This window comes from Numenius arquata, chromosome 5 (assembly GCF_964106895.1).
Source record: "Numenius arquata chromosome 5, bNumArq3.hap1.1, whole genome shotgun sequence".
Classification (NCBI taxonomy): domain Eukaryota; kingdom Metazoa; phylum Chordata; class Aves; order Charadriiformes; family Scolopacidae; genus Numenius; species Numenius arquata.
Genome location: NC_133580.1, coordinates 32423419 through 32447214, shown reverse-complemented (window position 1 = coordinate 32447214; position 23796 = coordinate 32423419). Strand labels below are relative to the sequence as shown.

The following is a 23796-nucleotide window of genomic DNA, read 5'->3' as shown; positions in this document are numbered from 1 at the left end:
AGTAGAGATTCACGGCTCAACAGCTTTCAAACTGGTGGTTTTAAAACAAAAAAAAAAAAAAAAAAAAACTGTCAGTGAGCAGCAGATTTTAAATAGCCCACTCTTCTCTCCCCCACTCCAAAGAAACACCAGTTCACTGCAATATCAGGAACTTAGACTTGAGACTACTTGGGAGAGAAGGCTTCCCTGTCACCCATGTCCGTACAGCTTGGTGTCGGAGCGACACACTGGAGGTTTCAGAGGGTTTCGGTTGTCCAGTGTCTTGTTGTAGTTACTTCAGCAGTTTTACCAGCTGGCTCTGACAGCCTCAATGTCACTAACCAAATTCTGGGCTAAGCATATCCCAAATATCTGGAAGAGACAACAATTTATTCATTTGGAGCATCAGACAACTCTTCAAACAGGCAAACTCTTTAGGTTATACAGAATCAACATGAAAACAAGCAACAGAAAGTTAAAAATTAAATGAACAGTAAGTGTTGGAAGAAGGAAGGATATCAAAAGACTCCTGTAACTCCAGTATTTTTATAGTGTCACTGGGTTCCAAGAAATTGAACCGTTCTAGACTTGCTTCACAAAAGCAACTGCAAATGTTTTTCGCTACCCATTTAAGCACCATCAGAAACGGTAGGTCCGTACAGGCTTAAAAATCTCTACCTAATCTTTATCTAACACAAAGTGTTAGTTTTGACCTGAATACAGTTGAAAAGAAAAAAAAAAATGCATCCCTACAGACAAAAATTAAACACTCCTTAACACAAACAAAGCCTCATGCATTTAGCTCCCCTCACTAAAACCTACAGACATTATAAGTGCAGCTAACACTGTATTTCCAGTTCTCATATACAGTTCCCCTCTCATGTTTTCTATTTGTCTGTTGTTGTTCTGCGTAACTCATTACAGGGAATGTGATGTTTACCTGCAGTAATGCTATCCCAATGAATATACCGGCAACTATGGTAAGATTGTCCTGCAACCATTTCTCAAACTGAGGGACACAGCCTTTAGTGTAGATAACAATCTGCTGATCAACTTCCTGCCAAGGAGAAGAGGGAAGAAAACAGAGATAATTACATTCAGCTATCCCATCAGTAGAACAACCTGCTCTTGCGAGAGGGATTCATATCCTTAAGATACCATATTAAGAAAAAAGAAATTCTTACTGGTTTTTGCCTTGCATCATAGCCACACTGAGTATTAATAACATCTTCCTAGGAGAGAGAGACAGAAGAGAGGAAATCAGTGAAGTGTCTCCCAAACACTCGCTCCCAGCTCCCCAGAGGTGGTCCCGTACATAATAAGACAATCACCCAAACTTCAGTTAGAACATTGCTTCTTTAAATCCCTTTCCTCTTCCATTCAGTGCTATTAATTATTTGCAACAACCAAAAGCATATGGTCAAAAAATACTCTCAGCTCTCAGGGCAGCAAGCTGGGAGAACTGGCCCTCCACCTGGGTGAGCTCCATGTTCCAGATGCAAGCATTCAGAAGTCAAAGCGTAAGGATAGGGAACATCTATTGTAAGTGAAAGAACCTCTCCTGAAAGGTTTTGTCTATACTGAAAAATATGCCATGACTACTGTTAACATTTCCAGAATTCAGTCTGTGCAGCGTGAAGAGGTGAGAAGGGGCAGTTCTGTTGCAGTTCCTTACCAAGGATGCCTGCAGAAATATATACAGTACCTAGTTCCTTTCCAAAAACTAGGGAGGAAAAAGAAGAGATGGGGTAATGTGGTCTTACTCTCTATTCTTTCTTATAGGACCTTGATACCAATGAGAACAAAGGGCTCTTTTTCCTACTGCCTCTGCTTTAGTACTCCCAAAGCACAGGTAATAAAATAGCCCATGGCGGACTTTTCCTAGTGAACAAGTGCTATCTATTGGAAGCTGAAGCTGCTTTTACTCTGTATACACGGTTATTTCAGGGCAATACTTTGGTGTGTCACTATTTTGCCACTACTTTGGGCGTCAGCCACAATGGCAGCAAAATATGAAGTTACTAGCTCATATAATAACAATGAGCAGAAGAAGGAACTACTCAAGGAAGTGTGAAAATCAGCCAATCCTAGCTAGGTGTACTGAACATCTCAATTTAATCAGACTGTAGGAAGTGAGAAAGGCAGCCAGAAGAGATACAGATTTTAAATAGCAGCCATGCAGAAAAAGATCTCTCCTGTTACCAGTTAAAGCTCCTCTAAGTGTTTCCTCACTTTGTAGGAAGTACATCAAAAGGTCACATCCTGTCAGTCGCCCAAGTTGGATTCCCTCAATGGACCTTTAATATTTGAGCAACTTTTATCTTTTAATGAGATGAATGCTTGTTTTCCAGGATCTAAAATAAGTGTCACGCACTTCAAGGCTGTAAAAGTAGTTAAGGGAGGGATTTTAAGCTTTATTCTCTGTACTGAATCCCTACTTGCTTTATCATCAGTGTCTTCTGCCTTTAGCCTTGGAATTTTTTAACTAAAAGAAAGCATGAAGAATGAAATGGAAACAAATCAGTTTTTCTCGGCCTTGCCTGTCCAGGAATTTGGAACATTTCAACCTGCTAAACCAAGGTGAGTTATAAGAGTTCATATTCATTTTAAAGGAGACATTTTGGCCTACCTTAAACTTACCTTTTCCCGATTCAAGCTAAACTAAAAGCTAAACTAAAAGTAAGTCCTGTTCAATAAAGCATCCACATAACTTTTTGCTTTGGCCAACACTGCATCCTAATTCCAAAAAGGACAAATTTGCTTTCCCACAGAATAAACCTGTGTTTATCATTGCAATTGAATCAGTCCCAGCTTGGTTACAATTATATGATATCCATTATATGTGTGACTTCTAGTATTTTTAGAAATATTATTATTTTTAGTCTTTATTTGAAAGGCAGTCAAGCGTGTTGCTTCCCTACAATGAATAAGAATGAGACTTATCTTTAAATTACTGGTTGCTGCATCACCCCCTAAGAAACTGCATAACCATATATACACAAAGAGAAGGAGAGAACTTTAGCATGGATTATGTATTTATAGGATTACCTTGTCCTGCTGTCACTGGTTTGGTTTTATAACAACTATATTTTTAAAACTGGGTTGCGATGACCTCTCTGTGTGGGTGGGTGGGCAGAGAGGCAAACAGTAGGGGGAATCCTAAGCATTATGTAATTTTGCTTTAATATTTCATTAAAAAAAAATTTCAGCCATGTTTGTGAGAAAAATTAAAACTATTGTGAAGACATGTTCCCTGCAGAGGAACTAGAACGCAGCTTGTTCAAGTGGCAGGGGCTCATCAGGAGAGGGGGAGAGCAGCAGTAGTGACTGGATGCTGGGAGCAGCGACTGCGTTGCATTAGCAAGTCAGGAAGCACCTGAGGTGCCTGTTGGCAACTTGTCTAACTTTAGTCAGTGCTACAGACTCATACATTCAGGGAACTGTAAGTCACTCCAGGTGGAGAAAAAGCCACAGCTGAACTACTAGATGATACAAACACTCACAGGCTGCTTCTTTTAAGCTATATGAAAGCCACATGTACGCAGTGTCAGCCACATAACAGTTTCCATGCACTCACCCATCCCTATTCCAAGCCTTTCACTGTCAGTGAACTGCTTCCTTACACTTTACCCTTCATTCTTGGTCATGTCTGTACCAGTAACGCATGGCTCTAACATCTTCTGCTTGATGATCCAGAACTATAACCACTTAAAGAGACATGGAGATTTACCAAATTTAGCAAAAAGCTGTTCCCTCAATTTCTGACCTTTCAAGTCTAATTTCAGGTGACTGTAGGACAAGCAGTAATTTTAAAGTGGAAAAAAAGGAGCAAGATGTCCATACCCGACTCACGATTCTAATGCAAACACATGTCAGTTTTTCAGGGCATAGACTGTCATTCAGTCTAGCACAAACTGGGTCAAACCAGCTGCAATCTCTGGACACTGCATTAAGTAACAAGTAATACCCACTTTAGAGTGTCTGATCTTAAGAATTGCTGTTCTTTAAGGCAGTGAATGAAATATCCTGATGATATTCAATTGAATATCCTTCAACTCATTAAGAGCTTCTGCTTTTTATATTTGCTAAAATTAATATGTATGCTCAGCCAAGCCCATGGTTCTCTCATTCTAATGAAAAGCAGCAAAGAGCATATGATGAAGACTTAAGCTAGCTCAGGATTTTTGCTGACTGCAGAAAAGTCAGTGGTTAAGCTGAGCTGCAAGTACAGAAAAAAAATACAGGTTGGTGACAAGGTAATGATCATGCATGGCTTCCAGAAAAAAAAATAATCTTAGAGCGATTAAAATTGGAACAGCAGACCCATCCTACCCTCAACTGTCACTTACGGCAGGATCTTTAGTGCAGCAAGAGAACGGCACACCACAGCGCTCTCGACTTGCATTGGAATCTGTGCAATTGAAGTAAATATTAAGGTTCCAGTCATCAGCTCCAAAAGCCCCACAGCACTGCCACTAGAACAAAGAGAGGAGAACTTCTTGACCTTCAGAACAAACAAATCTCAGCATTAGTAACATGCATCATCGCTGCCGGTTTCCCGCCAGCTTTCAAAACAAAACCTGAGACTCCCTCTGTTTTCATTGAAGTTGACTTGGTTTTGTATTTTTTTTTTAAAAAAAAGACCACTCCAAACCTCTAAGTTGTTCTACAATTATCATGTGATTAAAGTTATGTTCACACCCTGCAATCCTGCTCTCTAGAGAGAAACCCACAGAGTGAGCTGGTAAACCTACACAGTACCAGAGTTGCACAGGCCTACGAGCTCAGGCCCGAGGGATAGTAGAGCCAAAGTATGATATTCTGTTCAATCTAATGTGCCCTGGGTTCTCAACAAAACTAATCAGCTCTGAGGGCTACACTGGTATAGCTACTCCTCTTCCAGTTTGGGGGAATCTTTTCCTGGCTGTACATCAGAGAGTATGTATTGTTTCCTGAGCATCACACATTGCACAAATAACATCTTTACTGAAAGCAGGCAGAATCCTTTAGAAAGTAAATATGCCGAATGGCAGGCTTAGTCTCTGGCAAAACATGCTGAACGCACAAAGAATTGTTAAAACTTGCTGAACACACAAAGAATAGACTGGAGATCAGTAGATGGTTTACAGGCTACAGTCTTACTCTCAATGAATCCATCTATGTCCATCTATGGCAACTTAAAATAAAATTTAAAAAAAACCCAAACAAACCACATTTTTAAAAGTGTGGAAATGGCAATTCTCTCTTTCTAGATGCAGCACAGTTCCCTTTGCAATACCTGAAAATGTTGTCTTCAAGCATTATCTCTCCTAGCTGAAAATGTAGCTTGCTCTCCAGAGTCTTGCTGTCCCTGACTTATCTGCTAGGATTGCTAATCCAGTCAGGAGAGCAAGTTTTACGTAGTGCCTGCAAAATCAGACTGTAGCCTTTTGGTTACATACAAGCTGACAACCACCGTCAGACTGTGGTGACCTCTGACCTTCTCCCAACTAGGTGAGATTCAAACCAGTACAAGGATCCACGTCCTGTTACTTACTCATCATTCTCCCCATCCCAAGGCATATAGAAGCAAATCAAACAGTGAGTGAAATTATTTTAATTGCAGAATGTACAAAAATTAGTAAACGTTACTTCAACCAACACTTAACCATGCTGGGTACACAGGGCCAAATTTAAAGAGGATTTCATCAACACAGACCAGAACTGAAGCAAGAAGGTACTGGCAAAATAACTTGTGTGTGAAAGCCAGCACAAGACTCCTTTACGCACATTGATAAATTACAGAGCTTAACTTGCACAAGTGTGTGCATCTCTGGTTTCACCCTTCCCTCCCCAGTGCAGAAGTAGAGTCATTTAGAGATCTCCTGTGAGAACTTTAAGAGTTGCCCACCTCGTTAGGCTCATTGCATTAAGTCTACTTAAAAAGAAATAACATTGTAGTTTCACTCAGACCAGCTAAACATCTCTGCCACTCTGCAGTATGGTGTAGCACCCCTGACTTTGCTAAAACTACACCAACATTCATCTCAGAACCAAATCAAGCTTAGAAAAAGGATTATTCTGAAAGGACTATTTAGAAAAGGATGCGATAGCTCCTACAATAAAATATTTTGAACACTCCACCCCCCAAGAACCCTAAAATATCTTCATATGCATATGGAAAAAATAAATGGAAACACAAAAAATGGAACACAAGACACTGATGGTTAACTGCTAGGTTTGACACACTATCTTTAAGTCTTCAAGAATAAGTCACTCCAACTCTCCCCCTTGTTTTGCTCAGTCATACATCAACAAATAAGCCATTTTTCACAGGTGCTCTGTTTGTAGAAGTTCTGTGAAGAGAAATATACATATATAATACATATTCAAAAATATTATATGCTAAAATATTTCTGTTGTTCCTTGAAGAAACCAAACAGATGGGAAGTAAAAAAATAGATTAGGTATTTCTTTAAAGTAAGCTTTTAAAAAAATAAACATAGGCCAACTTACATATTCCTGCGTGAAGTCTATGAGGTTTTGCAAATCAATGTCATCTCGGTATGCTCTGATGTTGTTGTTTATAAAGAAATGCAGCTGGTCCTTTATCCAGTCTTTGAAAACAAATGCTAGAACACCAGCAGTAAGCTCCAAGAAGAAAATAATTCCAAGAAACACAGAAAACTATGAAGAAAAAGAAAAAGATTAAAATTATTTTGCTTTTTGATCAAAAACTTATTTTTCAAGGCCCACAATTACGTCCAGTGTTAAGGTTTTATCTGTTTCAGTGCAAGTTCAAGTTATTCTGGCACACAAGAAATTTTAAATTAAAAATACACTATTTTTAATTAGGGCTGTAGTACAAGAATCTTAATTCTATTCTAACAAATAATAGAAATGCCAACAAATTTGAACTTTGGACATTTCACTGGGATTTTCAAAGACGTCCAAGAGAATTCACTGTAAATTTCAACAGAGATGGCTACTCACCACCTATAGGGCCTCTGAAAACTCATCTTTAATTTCCATGATGGCACTTACATTTTCAAGGCATAAAAAACCAATGCTGCCAGTGAAATGCTTTCTAAGTGACTTTTTCTTTAGACACCCTCATTGGTAAAGCTTTGCCTAAGCAGACAAAGCAGAAATTGGTAACAGCAGAAATTAATTAATGACTAAGTCGGAGCAGAATGTCTATGGAATGACTCACATCCACATTAAAACCAAATGAGGCTGCTATGATTAATGCAAATGCAATGGATGCCAAAGGCATTACTAACGATCTGCCACTTTCTCTAAGCATCTCCACTGAGTGTACACTGTTATAAAACACACAGGGGTCCTCATATACTGGAAGCCCATCCCTTTTGCAACTGTGCCTTTGAGTTTCATTTTAATATGCCCTGTGTTTGTTCAGATGCATTTTTAATTTCTCCTGCAGCTGCTGTATAGGAAGCTATTTCTGGTACAGCAGATGGGTTCATTCTAGGCAAGCTAAGAGAAGCAAGGAAGAGGAAAAAAGTGAAGTGTTACAATAGCTTCCCCCACCCCCCGTTTTATTTTTTTTTTTAAGCAAGACAAGCTAGAACTACCTCAAGCTGCTTTATGAATGCCTCAAGAACTGTAACTCTCAAGTGCCTCCTCCCCTTATACAACGTGTCTGCAGAAGCCAAATATATCACTTGAAGGTAGTTGTTCCACTGAAAGCTTTTTCATGTATATATTAACAGTTAATGGTTATCAAGCCACAGCTACTACCCAGGCTGTGCCCACCTCTGGAAGTTGTGGTGGTGGAAGAAAGAATCTTGAATTTTTATTATAAAATCTTAAATTTATCTAAAATGTAACATGATACTGCTATCTTCAAAGCTCACAGGAGGAATGCTTGAGAAGAGAACCACGCTACTTAGCTAAAGCAGTTTTGAATACTGAGGTCTGTTTGTATACCAGCAGCTCCTTCCCTAACTAACAGTCCAACCCAGAGTTCAAGAAGTCAACTTCTATTTTCTTTACCTATCCTCCCTTTCCCCCTCTCTGGCCCAGCACTTAGAGTAAGCAATGAAGCCTTTTCAAATCAGCGAAACAGTACAGAACTGAGAATATCAGCAAGCAACCCCTCATAACAGTCCTATCTCCTCTGTACCATGAGGGGCACTTGCACAGCAGAAATCACACAGGTCACAGTCAGTGGTGTACCTACATTCCTTATGAAATATCCTTATTCCACATGAAAAAGCAGTAGTTCCATATTATGATTCTTACCATGAATAATTTCGATCCTTAAAAAAAAAAACAGCAACAGAGACTGAAGAGCTGTAAAGTGTTAACAGTTAGGCAAAAGCAATTCACAGAACAGTACTCTCATATCTGATAACACCTTCCGCTCCCCAAAAGACATTTTAAAATCTTTACACAGCTAAGCAGGAACAGAGAACATGACTTATGCTCTGTAACTGATGAATGCCACAGCTGCAAAGGCTACTTACAAATTTGAGAAGAAAGGTATTTTCTCGCAAAGCTCCAATGCATCCTGCAAATCCCAAAATGAACATAACTCCTCCCACCACTAGGAAGAGCCAAACTGGGTCAAAGCCTCCCAGGTCGGTGATGGAGGAGATATTGGACAGCACTCCCTGGGAAAGAAACAATGCCAAGGGATAACAAATACGTTCAGCTTTCAGTTGTACAAATTCTGCTTGCATTTTTCTTTTTAAAAAGGTAGAAGACTACAGAAAAAAAAATGTTCTGCAGTACAGCAATAAAATACAATTAAGAAAATCTTCGCATTCAAAAAGAGATTAAAAAGGCTGAGTATGTACAATATTTCTGAATCAACATGTGGAATGAACAAAATGTGCTTCTAGAGTCCTCTGCTAGAAGCCCAGAGTGCATTTTGCTGCTTCTGTAGCTATGAGAATTAGTCTGCCAGAAAGTCCAAATAGATATTTGAACAAAACTTAACTCAATCTTATTACCCATTTTAGCTATCATATACATTGTTTATATAAGCAAACAGTTACACATGCTATGATAGAAAAAGAAGTCAATAGCAAGAACACCACTTTGAATTTACCATTTATTCTCAGTATTTACAACAACTGACGAAAATTAGAAGTGAGCTCCTAGGTTCCAGAATCTTGTAACAATGAATTTTACACCTATGAAACATGAGAATTGACAAACTATATACCTGGCCAATTCAACTTCAGACATCTACAGTGCCAAAAACTCATTATACAAAGAAATACAGTTACTGACTAATCAGTTAGCAGGAAAAATTTGGAAATAATGTTAAGACTCTTACTATGACATAAGGCACTTCAAGGACTTGTCTTGGGAGATGGTTTGCACTAACCACATATGCTGCGTTTTAGATATGATAGTCAGCACAGCCTGGTTGTAATGCCATGGCCCCCTTAGAAGTAGAGCTTGGGTTGTGACGCCAGTAATCCCAAGGAACTATGTTATTTTTTTTGAATACATTTTAACCAGAGTTTGCCTGATGTTGAACAGATGGGTCATATCAAGAAGCAAGTACAAAGTCTTCCTTACTCCAGTGAGTTCGCAAAGGAACAGTTACAGTTTCCTAAATGCTTTTGGCAGCAAAAAAGCTGAAGTATCACTATTTCTTCATTCACCTCCCCAGTGCTCTAGGTCAATGAAAAGCTCACTGCTGTGGCAGAGATTTCCCCATGTTTCCTCAAAGAAGCCTGAACCCAGGCTGAGTGCTTTGGACTACTCTTTCCCTATTAACTCCTGAATGAAGCTGTGGCTTGAGAAGCAACAATATAGACCTTTACCTCTACAGCTCCTTATTTGCAGAATTAATAAGTTCTTCATCCCTTTCCTTTTCCTGGATCACATCCTCTTTGCTTCTTCGAAATAGTACCAAAACAGCAGTAATTTTGAAGGAAGTTATCATAACCTCATTTCCAAAAGTCCATAGATGACTGATCACAACTGTGGCTTTAGACTGTGATTTTTATTTTTTTTTTTTAATATCTATACTCAGTTTAGACCCCCAGAACGTATAAATAGTCATGTAACCAATATATCTAGTACAGTACGCCACAGTCTGCAACCACCTCCACAGTTTCCCAAGCAAAACTGACATTGAGCAAATAGTAAATGAAGACAGTACTGAAAGCTTTTCAATTCTGCAGACAACAATAGACTGGATAAAATTCGCATGCGAATTTTTCCAATGCACACAGCAAGGAGCCTTGGAAAAGGCCAGCATGATAAAAGGGAAAGAAATACCTGACTATAACCCAATCCTAAAGTACAAACAATAAACCAACAGCATGAATGATATTCTCAAACTGAATTCCTCTCTCCCCTACTACAGAAGGCTATTGCCTGACAGAGAGAGATTAAAAAAAAAAATATTAAAAAATAAACATCACATTAATCACTTTCATCCTACATTACATATAGCACTAGTTTTATTGTTACTAATAACAAAAATAGAGGTAAGGCATGAGACAACACAACACTGCTTAGAGTCAGTATTGCTATCAAAGCAGAACAGTTGGCACATCCCTTTTTCTAACTAACTGGTGAGGAGATGGTACAAGCCAGGCTGAAACAAGCACTTATTTGTCATTAACACTTACATCAACTTGTGCAAAAAGTTTTACACTACTTTTGCTTCATTACATTTGTCATAGAAAAGAAACCAAAGACAACTTTCTGGCTAAGAATGACAAGCAAAATAAACTGTATAATCCAATAACACACAAACCTTTGAAAAAGTCACGGCCTTGGCCATACCCAAGTCAGGAAACACGAGCTCTGCCCCAAGGGAAGATGACTGCTAAAGCAACTTCACAAAGTTTTTAATTCTTTTCTATGTTTTCCCTCTGTGCCTATATAGTTATTGTAGGATGAGAAGAAATTTTGCCTTAAAACAAACACTACTACTCATTTCTTATAATATTAGCTGATTTTGGAATTAACAGACTATAGTGTAGTAGTGTGAGAAAACAGACACTGGAGAAAGAATGTTGCCTTTGTCTTATAATTATTTTACTTCAAAAAAAATTCCAAGAAGGATGAACAGTCATTTAAGTCTCTCTTCATAAGACAAAGAGTGTCTTTCTTTAAAAAAAAAAAAAAAAAAAACAAAAAAACAAACAACAAAAACACACACACAACAGCCAAACAAACAAACAAAAAACCCTCAGCAAATTACTATGTTTAATCAAGTTCTTTCCATTGGAAAGTAGTAAAATTCAAATGAAAGAAGAAATCCAAGTGAAATTCAGCTCACATTTTTGAACACTGCTCTTAGAGAAGCTAATCATAATATAAAGTAGTGCTAGTAAGAAGAAATAAACTATTTTGCATTTTGTCACACTGCTATTAAAGTCAATGACAATAAAATTTAGTGAATCAGTTCTATATTGCCTTTCTGATCGTGTCCTTTCCCACCTTGCCTGATTTTCTAGCACGGCCAGATTCTTAGCACTCTGGCATGCCACATGTTGGCCAATCACCCAGCGAAAGTCACTCATCTAATCTTTGGTCTCCTCCAGACTCCAAATCCTCAGGGTAGCTGTGATCAGAAATGTACTGAAAGGGAGCAACACAAGCTTTATCTGCCATTGTTTGCTGTCCTTGGAAAGCACCTTTATGTGCATCTTTAGCTAGTCCACATATGGCAATCATAAGCCTAGCTTGGATAAACCCCAAATAATACATCCTGACAGCACAAAGCACATACTGCATAATTCTTGTTTGTACTCTGTGTGCTCTCTGCATACGAGTCCCAAGTTATCAGTATTCTAGAGAGACATCTCAGGATATACAATCTTCAGAGAGGCTTTGGCAATAAAACAGTAGCTAGCAGCAGGAATGACAAACACAGGCAATGCTCTGCGGTTACAACTAGAGATGTACAGAGATAGTCTGATAGAAGATTGCTGCTTACTGCTGACATACGGTTTTCTAATCTTGTTTTTTTCTGGACACTTACAAATAAGCTCTCTGAAGAGACAGCAGTGCAATACTTTAAAGAAAAGCATATTTTGTTTCAAGCAGCTGGGCAACAATGGGGGAATATTATCTCATTTTATACTGTGAAGAAGAATTAAATGTAGAGTCCTATAGGCACATACTTTTCCTATACACCACAAGTTTCTATAATGCCTACTACCACAATATTCAGCATTTTTGGCTGTAATGGCTACTCTGGGGGAAATTTTGGCAAGATGTGCAAACGCCTGGTAGTGTCCAATTCTGTCTTCATCCCATCTTTAGCCAAAAGCAGAAGGGAATGTTCCTAGAGATGCTTGAGCAGAGGACCAGGAATCTCATATTCTAACACTGTTTCCTTCAGTGACACACTCTGAATCCTTAGGCTGACCAGTTGGTCACAGAATACATGGTGACTGTTTGCCAACTGATCTCTTGCATTAATGCAAGACCTAAACAAAGCACCTGTAAATCCTTTAAATTCAGGCTTTCTAAAAATGCATATTTTTCTTAGCAACACTACTGCAGTAGTCCACTCCAACCTCTACTGTTAAATAGTACCGAGTACTACTGATGCTTTAGCATTTGAAAGGAGGAAACTAGTATTTTCCCTAAACCCATATTCTTATTTTGGAAGTATTTTTCTGGTGTACACATGCACATCACTTTCTTTGTCATTTAGGCATGTGTGTAATCTTTATTTGGCAGTAAACGCTTCATTTGTGCAAAGCTACATACTCTAAGACTTTTCCTCTCACAACGGCGCCAATCCAGGGCTCTGGTGTAGGCCCCCAAGGAGAGCCAGCAGGACGTGTTCCCTGGCTGATCTCCAGCTCATCTGTTTGCTCTGTTCCCCCACCCTTGCCTGCTGTACATTACAGTGCCTGGGTTATTATTTGACCTTTAAATCCACCAATAGTAAAAATTTGTTTATGGTAGTAAAGCAACAAAAGTATCATCTATAATTGAACTAAAATCAATAATGGTGAAGTTATGAGAAAAAGTTAATTTATTTCTGAAATGTACTTCACTTCAATCACTAAGATACAATGATGTAGGCATGGAACAGGACAGACTGACCTCATATTCCTACCCCACCCCAAATTCAGCAGAGGAAGTCAAGTGAAACAGTAGGACTTGTTCTTCTCTCCAACAAAGGGGTAGGGGAATGATTGTTGCTGCCTTCCGCCACACCAAGAAACACAAGACAACCAAGCCAGGCCCACCAGAAGCTCCTGCAAAACTGGAGTCTTCTCCTTATGGTACGTGAGCACAGGCAGAAAAATAGTCTGAGAGCTCCCTGAAGCCAGTGACAGATCCTCTGTTGTCATGCTGGTTTTTTGTCATGGCCAGAGCCCTCCACCCTACAAGCTGGATCTCACACACAGCTCAAGGGAGAAGGCAGCAAAGGAAAACCACCGCTTCTGGAGACAGTAACTCAAGAAGGCCCATCTGGATATTATAACTGTACAGTTGTTTGCCTTTATCCCATCAATAAAGAATAAGGAAGCAACATTCACTTAGAAAACCAATAAGGATGCACTCCTCACCCCTTCTCCAACTTGTACTCTTTAAGATCATCAGGACAATTTGTACTACTTTCCAGAGACAGATCTCTGATCCCAGGTCCCACCTTTGGTGCACATCTACAGTAGCATTTCAGGTCAGATCCAGGAGCCCACTTAAAGGGTCCATTTCCTCTCCTATTGGTCCACACTACTTGCATTTGGCAGACATAGCTTTTGCATGCTGAACACAGAAAGTTACTTTAATTTCCCCAGAATGTATGGCTCCCAACACAGACATACTGGTTGGAGCAGTGCCTCAGTGTTGGCACACCTACACAATCTGATTGTGGTCCTGGTTCCTAATGAGGCCAAACCAAAAGGAGTCACAAGCACATTAACAAGCTAGCAAGATTTCCAGACCATCTGTGCTTGTAGTTAGTGTAGAGAATCCATTGCCACATTCAGGTCTCAGAAATGTTTCCAGGAGTTTGCTAGACCACTGCTTCCCTCTGGAACGGCTGATTTCACATGCATAGTAGCATACTGCAGGGCAAAGAGAACGGCTCCAAGTGAAAACACTCTAGACAGCAGCAATTTTGAAAAGCTGGCCCAGTAATGAAAATTCAAGGCATCTAGAGTCAGAGAAAACTTAGGAGAATCATCATCCTCATGAATAAAGAAGCCGTACACTTTGAAAGTATAGGGAATCTAGCGCATGGGAATGCATGTAAAAGAAAAGGACTCAACACAACAGTCCCCATGACAAACAACATCCCAGAGGGCCATTAAAAAGTAAAAAGAAGAAACCAACACCAGAATAATAGGGAGAAATCAGCTATTTTTTTCCCCATTTCATCTAAGATGGGAAAAAATCCTCTCTGCGGCAGAATCCCATTACTGGGAGAACAAAAAAAAAAAAAAAAGCAGATGGTCAGAAAAAGATTCAGCAATACAAGATCTTCTGAAACATTTCTTCTTTGCAAATGGAGGATTAGCCTTTCCACAACCTTGTCTGCAGGACTTAAAAATCACTGGCAAACAGGAACACATGGGGGTGATGGGAAATAAAAGTATTTCCAAATACATGATTTTAAAATGGAAAAATATGTGTCTCTACTTTGTTAGTCATAAAATCCATGCAGTTTCTCCATGCTGTGCATCTGAATGAGCATGGAAAAGAGAACAATAGTCATTGAAACATGCCAAATTAATTCCATTCCAGAATTTTGTCTCTGCAAGCAAGAAACTAGGCGGGGGATGTTTACAAATCTTATTTCCTTGATTTTTGTTGGTTTTGCATTTCCCACAGCAAACAGCAATAGCAGCAGAACTTTATTTTCCAAGTGTTTAGTGAAGAACTAGGCTAGCTTTCTTGTCATGAGAAAGAAGGGTTCAATAGGTGAATAACTGGCATAAATACATGCAAGATACAGATTTTTTACATTTTTTCAGGATTAATGGTTACCGAGTGTTAGAACGCTAGTAAAATGACTTAAAAGCCTGTTTAGATAATGCATCTTTACATACTGAAATTTAAATTAAATATAATAGCGCATATTAGTATCCCTCTGTCTCCTACCCAGTCCTGTAAAATACAAACATGGAGACATGGCTTAGAAGATACATGCTTTGGGTATAAGGACCCACAAGATACGCACAAATTTCTTTGTCAGAAATTGTCTTTAGAAGAACTACATTATAGACATGTATGCACAACTATTATGGAGTGACTAGTGTATCGCTCCTTCTCAATGTCTGCCACTCACTGGGACAGTAAGTGAGAATTTTCTCCTGAAAACAACTGTAATTTTCATTTCAGGGCAGGGTGAGACAGACTCGGTCTGACAAATTGTGACTGTTTCTATGTTGGGAGTTTAGCCTGTCCCAGAGCAGCAAGGCAGGCTTAAATCACCTTATATCAACATGTAAAAGTCTAGCTTAAAACTTGAGATCCAGATTTAGAACTTCTGCTCACTAAGAATACTGTGCTGGCACACAGAGGTACCATATTGGCACTCCAAATTGTGCACAACTTCTGAGTTGGAGTGTCTTCTAGTTACACTGATTTAACAAGAAAAGCATAGAAACCAAACTTATGCACACTCCTCCCTCTTCAATTCAGTCAATCTTACATATGAACTAAGTTTAATCAACAGATTTTGCAGGGATCTGCAGATTCTTTTTCCCCACTTCAGTATCTCTACCTTTGCAACCTCCTACTTAAAGTGTACCCCAAAGCCTCAATGTTTTCCTTCTACAAGCTCCCTCTCCACAGTCAGTCTTATATGGTCCAAGAAGACATAACAGCAATTCATCACTTAGTCTCCCTCCCTTGAACATAAATCTGCTGCAGCTAAGGAGAGAACCAGGAAAGTTATTTTCCCCAAATACCTAGTGACATCATTAACATGAACACTTCCAATGAGCCTTAAGACCATGTTATATATACACAACCAAGGAGGGAAATACACATTTTGTACAAGTCTAGTTTATTTTTAAAAAGTCAATAGAAGAAATGGCTTGAAGTGGTTAAAAAAAGTCAGTGAAATATAAGTGTTTTTCCCCTGCTGCTGAGCAAAGGTCGCATAAGTTGCTTGCTCTTAGTACAGGTTCTTTATGTGTTAACAATGTTCATGTCATGTTGCAGAGGGGTGGGGGGTGAAATCAGCTGCCATGGATGAACATTTTTATGGTACAAGCCCAAGTCTAGCATGCCTGGAAACACTGAGAGATTGTGAGCTATATAGTGCATCCATGTATAGATAGCTTTATTTATCCTCTGCGTTTATTGCCCCCACCCTGCCCCCCAGCTCTCTTTCAGGTTCATGACTCAGAATGCTAATTGCCCAGTTTTTGTTTAGGGCTGGCTGACTGGCTGTCAAGCCAATTCTATTGCCTATTTGACAAATGAGCTCTTTTGCCTCCCTGCAAAGCCTGTAAGGAAGGTCACGAGACTGTAGTGTGCTTTTTTTCTTCTTTAAAACAAAGTTTAAAAGGGAAAATTCAAGCCAACTTCGCAAAAAAAGATAAACTAGCCATCAAACCCACAAATCCACCCCAAACTTTTCAGCGTGGCAGCAAACAAGACTTCTGTAAAATTTGGATTATTTCTTTACATCCTAAATTTTTCATGTGGCCTGGCACACAATCTTTTTCTCTTCAAAAGATTCTGTGAAGCAGCAAAAGCATATACAAGTTGATGGCTGGGTTATAAAACAACACAGCTGGATATAAAGCCACACAATGCAAGGCAGAAGTAAATCAAAATCTTCCCCACCACCAAATCAGTTTACAGTAGAGGAGTCCTTCTGAAGATCCAATCCTGCCAAAAACCTTACAAATTTATGTTTACAGATTATACAATAGCAGCACCAAGTTCAACTTTGACAAAGACTTTGTTCATTGGGACAGCAGCATTTTTCACAGAATGGCTGAAGTTGGAAGGGACCTCTGGAGATCATTTGGCCACATAGAGCTGGCTGCCTAGGACCATGTCCAGACTGCTTTTGAATATCTCCAAAGAGGGAGACTCCACATCATCTCGTGGCGAACTGTGCCAGTGCTCGGGCACCCTCACAGTAAAAAAAAGTGTTTCCTGATGTTCAGAGGGAACTTCTGTGTTTCAGTTTGTGCTCATTGCCTCTGTCACTGGGCAGCACTGAAAAGAGCCTGGCTCCATCCTCTTCACATCTCCCTGCATGTATATCATGATATCACGTATGTCATATCAGGAAGTGTAGTGACAGGACAAGGGGTAATGGTTTTAAATTGGAAGAGGGGAGATTTAGATTAGATATTAGGAGGAAATTCTTTACTGTGAGGGTGGTGAAGCACTGGAACAGGTTGCCCAGGGAAGTTGTGGATGCCCCATCCCTGGAAGTGTTTAAGGCCAGGCTGGATGGGGCTTTGAGCAACCTGGTCTAGTGGAGGTGTCCCTGCCAATGGCAGGGGGGTTGGAACTCAGTGATCTTTAAGGTCCCTTCCAACTCTAACCATTCTATAGTTAGAGTTATAAACAAAAAATACCCTCAAGCCTGCTCTTCTCTGCTTTCTCAGCCCTTGCTTGTAGGGGAGATGCTCCAGTCCCTTAATCATCTAGACAGCCCTTTGCTAGACTCTCCAGTATATCAGTGTCTCTCTTGTACTGGGGAGCCCAGAAGTGGCCTAGGTGTGGCCTCACCAGTGCACAGTGGGGAAGAATCCCCTCCCTCAACCTACTGGCGACACTCTTAGTACAGCCCAGGACACAGTTAGCCTTCTTTGTTGCAGGGGCATAGTACCGGCTCACATTTGACTTTGTGTACACCAGGACCCCTATATCCTTCTCTGAAAAGCTGTTTTGCTGCCTTACAATACACCATTAAAACAGCCCATAATGCCTACGAGATATCCAGGCTAGCCTTAAGCAAAAAGCAGTTTAGCTAGAGAACCGCTTTTCAGTTAAGTTACAGCTCTCTCAAGTCTTAGGCTTCACTTACATGGCCTTCACCTCCAACTCCCAGCTGTAGCAAGAACAACTCTGTCTGGGATGTAACTGATCTGCCCCCCACTAAGTTGCATGGGGTCTATTGAGTATCTGGAGCTTTATCTTGCTGACTGCAGGTTCTGGCCATTGCCTGTCCTCTAGAGAGCTGAGTGAAAGAAAGGTCTCAAATTGGCTTGACACAAATCCATCTTTCCATAATTCCTGGTACAAAAATCAAGCCTGCCTGTGCTCAAGAGCTCTGCAATTCAGCTATACCTATACTACCCTTTAGTTGATGCAACCGTGAACTGAAACAGTCCACACTAAGCACCACAGGACACAACAGTTAGAGAAGCTGGGGAGATGCTTATTTTCAAGGAAAGACCTGTGCTTTAAAACAATAGACAGTATTTTGTTTATTAATTTCTACAGAAAAACCTACCATATATGGAGCCTGAGCTAATGCATATTAAACTGCTCAAGGTAGTTTTGTTTGCTTGTCTTAAAAACAACACAGCATTTTCTCCCACTTTCAGGACCTGGTTAAAAATGGCTTAAGATGACTTTATAACGGATGTCCTAATCTCTAGTAAGAACATGAGCTTTGGCTTCTGGCTATTAGCAATTATGAATTGAATGCATTTTTCCTAAGAAGGGGAGGGTGTGCTTTCCCATATAGAAAATACGTAAAACCTAACAAACCATTATTCTGCCAGAACACCCTCTAGCTGTAGAACTGGTACGTTTTAGATTTCAAACACTGGACTATTGCTGTTTTCCCTTTACCTGCTCATTCATTCTAAAGAGGAATCATTTGTGTTATCTACTGAAATGATTAAAAAAAAAGTTAAAATCTCTTCTAGAAAGCTACTCCCAATATAAAGTTCTTCTTTGGGGCTTAGATATAGGTATAACCTCTGCAAGCTCAGCATATTAAATAAAACTTGCTGTTACATCTTTGCTGAACGAAAAAAAAAAGATCACAGCACCTCTTTTCAAGCCTATTCAAACCATCCAACATGAGCATCATATAGTATGTAAATATACATATATATATATATGTGTGTATGTGGTGTGAGTTAAATAATATCCCATTACAATTTGTAATTATCTACATCCAAGGCACATGCACTGAGCAATAAGAATCTCAAGTTAACAACTCACTTCCGAACCAGCAAAATTTGTTCTGAATTTTTAAGTAGCAAGACTCAAATGCTTCCAATGCATTATTTGTTCTGCTGCAAGCAGCAATTATGCCTTAAGTGAACATCAATTTGTAACTTAGTGTTTTCCATTAAAAGAAGAAAAAAATCATTATGTAACTGAATATCATATCACCATTGTTATCGGCCAAGTTTTATTATTTTCAATCTTTTAAACAAAGAAGAAAAGGAAACTCTGGCTTTAATTTTAGCTGTTGTCTTTTAGCGAGCCAAACTCTTAATCCAGTAACCCAACACATACTGACTTGTTTTGTATATTACGGCTTGATATTTTATCTTCTTCCTAGGTTCTGCAGCAAGCAAACTAAAAATTAGGCTCTGGTTCACAAATGCTTTTTCTTTCCCCAGCCCCCTTTCTTTCCTTTTCCAAGTTTTTATAGCCTTGCAACAGAGAGTTCCAACTGACAGTTTTATTTGCACAAGAAAAAAAAACAATAGTTATTCTGTCTCTGGTTTGGCTTGGGTTTGGGGGTTCATTTTCTTTTGGTTGTTCTTTTGTTTTTTTTTTCCCCTCTTGTTGTTTAAGAGGAACAGCAATTAGCATGCTATGTTAAGGCAACAAAGCTGAGGAGTCTTATTTTCAGGAAGCTGTCCTCTGAGACATGTAGACTCCCTCTCCATTCCTAGGGACTCATACGGCAGAGAGACACTGCCAACACTGCCTTCAGTAGACTGTTCTAGTGTCTGAGCTGCAGTTTGAGCACGCATGGATTGAAATGGTTATTTTATGTGCAAGTGTCAGCCATGATTTCTTGCCAAGGCATTCTTGGGAAAGATGCCAAGGATCTTCCTCTAGGTGAGCCGAGCCAAGGTTTTATTTGACAGAGAAGCATGATTTTGTTTCAGTAGAAACGGTGTGGACACAAAGTGTGCAGCATATTACTATTCCAATATTTCATCAGAAAAAGGGAAAAAGGAAAAACATGGAGTTTGGTGCTATATTCAACTTACCTTTTCATTCCATGCCCACAATCCAATCCCAAGAAATGCTATGCCAAGGAACTAAAGGGAAAAAAATAAAAATGTATCAGAGCAGTAAAGTTTATGGATTTATTATTTTTTTTAAACTTGCATTTTGACTTATCCTCTCTGTTGGATAATGAATTTTTATCAGGACTTTAGGGGCTTACCAAGAGTCTTAAAATATGTGTTTATTATACAAATCAACCATTGTAACTGGAAGAAATTAAAACTTGCACAGCTCATTCAGGGATGTTCCTCATAGAAATACTAGGTGCAGTAAGTGTCACTTTCTCAGCATCAAGCAAGTAAGGTTCTTTTTGAGCTTGTCAGACTCAAAGAAAACTCCACAGTCAAGGAACACATTATTTTACTGTTGTACTACCACCACCTGCACAAAACAACTGTCCTCGCAGCTTTCTCCCAGTGAGAGAAAGTGATTAAAAGAAAGTCCTACGTAGACATGTACTATCAGTTTTAGCAATGTTGTCCACAGAAACACAGAAAAGTGTTTGAATATAATATAACCTATGAATTCAGGACCAGGGGGGAGAATAAAAATAATACTGGTCTAAAAGAGTAAGAATTTTTAACAACCCTGAAGACAACATTTTGTAACCTGAGACGGGATATTTCTGTATTTTGTAAAGGAAATAACAGTTCCTTTCTCCTCCAAGGGACTCAAAACCACCAAACTCTAAGGACAGTGTCTTTCCCCCCATGATGGAAAAAGGAACAATACCTATGATTTTGTTATGTCCCCGCATTCTCCACTCCACTAAATAATTTAGAGTGCATCATTTCCCTCCAAATACTACAGAGTTTCCATACGAACCCCATGCTAGAGATCAGTGAAACAAGCAGAACAGGCACAATAAGCACTCTGTTTCCCAACATCACTGCATATGTGGCTTGATACAGTACCAATTCATGTAAAATGTTTAAAAACCATACAGTTGGTGCCTGAGCACATCTCTAAATGTTCATCTCTCCAATCTCTAGTTTTTTAACACCTAATGCTGGCTAAAAAGAAAACTATGTTCACTCTAGTTTCAGGGCATGTAATGGAATGTTGCTTGAACATCAAACTCTGGTTTTCTTTGTGGTTTCTCCACAATGCAGTGTACAGATTACTTTTGGCACATTGTATGCTTTCTCTTAAGTTTTGTGTAAACAGTTAAGTATCCTAATGATTTTTCTTTTGCAAAACAGGACAAAAATGTTTTTCTGTTGAGAAGTGGGAAGGGGCAGGAATATCAGCTCAAGCTTTCCCAGAAGTGACTTAAACAGCTTGAAAGCAAGATTCCTTCTTCCTTATACACACTGTTTTTTAAGTGGCAATTTTAACTTTATACTACAAGAATATCTGTAACGCATAACTCAATATCAAATGGAATATGCTCACTGGAATACCCTGAAGTTCCCTAACATCCCTCACATCTCTGTGACTTTCTCCTCCAAACATGCTTTGCCAGCTGAGCAAAGGACCATGCATAATACACCCACGCAGCTCACCCAGAAGCCCATCTATACTAACTGGGAATGAAACTCTCCTTTTTGACTTGAAGAGTCATGACTGTAAATTTACACAATAGTACAAGATAGTATTCTTCAAAGGGAACTGTCATAGGCTTGGCTATATTAAATACAAGATAAATGGAAATTTTTCTTAAGTGGAAAAACACAACTGCAGGTCAAGAGAGCCTGTTTGAGCAGCCTTAATTGTCTATAAAGTACAAGAGATGGATTTAAGAATGTCGGTACAGCCTCCTGAGAGGCTCCACATGAGCCAAAAAACGTCATCTTACTGGTATCAAGACTGCTCTTTTTCTATGGTTATAAAGCTTGCCAGAAGAGTGTGTGTAATCCTTCTGACTGCAGTGATGATTTGAAACTAGAGATAAAGTTGTACAAGTTTCCAAACCACTTTCAGACAAATGCAGTTAAGTTCTTTTTTTTTTTTTGTAGTAACAGGCTCCTTTCCTTTTTTCTTACACAGCCAAAGGCATCAAGGATGAAAGAACAAGTGTGAGGGGAAAAAAGCTATATTATAAAAATCCATAACCTGCATTTGGAAGTGGCAAATTGTTATTTGTAGAGAGGTACAAAACATTATGTTTTGTGAATAGCTCAATATGGTTTTGAACAGAATAAGTGTGGAAAACTAGAATGAAAGAATTTGATCAGTGCATACAGATGTAGCTTAACAGCCATACGCATCAGCTGCAAGTCTGGCTCAGGTCCGCTAGCTTTATGAATTTAATCCAGTCAAGTGTCCTGATCCTTTATAAGAAGCTGAGACTTAAGGGTAAGATTACTTCAACGGTTGCAAAGGGTGACTTATAGTAGGCTATACAGGTCTCAAAACAGACCGAGTTCATCTCAATTTACAGATTGGGTAATGAGATTGTACTATACCAAGCTGAAGCACCTAAAAAAAAAAAAAAAAAAGAGATTATCAAACTTCTGGCAAGCTTGTCAAGAAAAACCAGGAAAGTGAGTTCTCAGAGTTTTCAAGAGGATCAAAGAATGACATGCTGCTCAGTGCTCTCCCTATCTCAAAACAGAAATCTCTGTCCAGTTGCCTTTTGAGCAGCTGACGAAACAAGAACAATGGACAAGATCCATTAGGAGAAAGATTCAGGATGGAATCACAAAGTCTTTATCACAGAATGCTGTGGAAGTCAAAAGCTTAATGACATTCAGAAAAAAGATTAGATAGATTAATGGAGGGTCCATAACTATTGAAAAGTGATTTTGATACAGCTTCTGGCTCAGGAAGTTTTTACACTGTTGCTCATTAGGAGAACATAATCGGGAAAAGATCACTGCATGTACGCTTTGTTGCTTAAATGCCTTTTTCTTTGGACAAACTCCACTTGCATTACTTGAGGCAAAATACTGAGCTAGGCAGACCACCAACCTGACCCCTACAGTCATGCCCTAGAAAGGCCCACCCTTGCACGAACACAGCCTGCTATGGGGATGAAACACACAGGAATGTTTCCAGTAATCCCCACTGGCAGGAGACAGATGTTCATGAGGAGACTTACACCTCTCACCAGGATTAACTTTGGATTTTCTTGACAATTACGAAAGAAACTTCTGCATATCCTAAAAAAAAAAAAAAGTTGGAAGCGCTTAGCAAAAATCCCTCTATTTTTGCTGTTAGAGCCAGAAGTAAAACAGGACGCATATCCTGCTTATCTTGCAGCCCTTTTGCAGGTGTTTCCAAGACAGTCTTGTTCTGCTTGCTTGAAACCAGAAAGAAAATCTCTTCACATCAGAAGCACATGGAGAGAGGGTGAGATGGCATACACATCATCTCAGTTCAGTCTGGAAAATTTAATTTACATCCATTAAATTATTCCAATGAGTAATAAAAAGGTGGAAGTTTGCCTCATTATCTACAAAACCCTCTACAGAGAAAAACAGTCTCAATTCTCCACAGACATCTAGAAAGACCATTTAGCCTAACTATAAATGGTCACCAGATCTGGGGCACAGCTTGTAAGATCTTCATACTTTTCTTCCTTAAACCATAATTTGCAGGAGAATATGAAAATATTCCTCTGGAGTGTTACAGCCTTACAAAACTTGCATAGTAATACTTTCTCAGCCACAGTTTTTCTATTCACAAACATCAAATGTGTTCAAGTTTCTCTTCTATAATTAGATATATATTTAAAAGCAGAACATGTAG

At 39.2% G+C, this 23796-nt stretch overlaps 1 protein-coding gene across 1 annotated transcript in view; it reads right to left on the bottom strand.

Moving 5' to 3' along the window:
* Nucleotides 1-285: 285 nt before the first annotated feature.
* Nucleotides 286-23796, bottom strand: part of TSPAN5 (tetraspanin 5) — an 83903-nt gene continuing 60392 nt past the window's right edge. Inside the window, exons 2-8 of the mRNA XM_074147590.1 lie at nt 20085-20135; nt 8448-8594; nt 6475-6645; nt 4329-4454; nt 1164-1211; nt 920-1036; nt 286-351 (exon numbers count right to left, since the gene is read on the bottom strand). Of these exons, the coding sequence (XP_074003691.1) occupies nt 286-351; nt 920-1036; nt 1164-1211; nt 4329-4454; nt 6475-6645; nt 8448-8594; nt 20085-20135 (726 nt within the window). The remainder of the gene's footprint in view (nt 352-919; nt 1037-1163; nt 1212-4328; nt 4455-6474; nt 6646-8447; nt 8595-20084; nt 20136-23796) is intronic.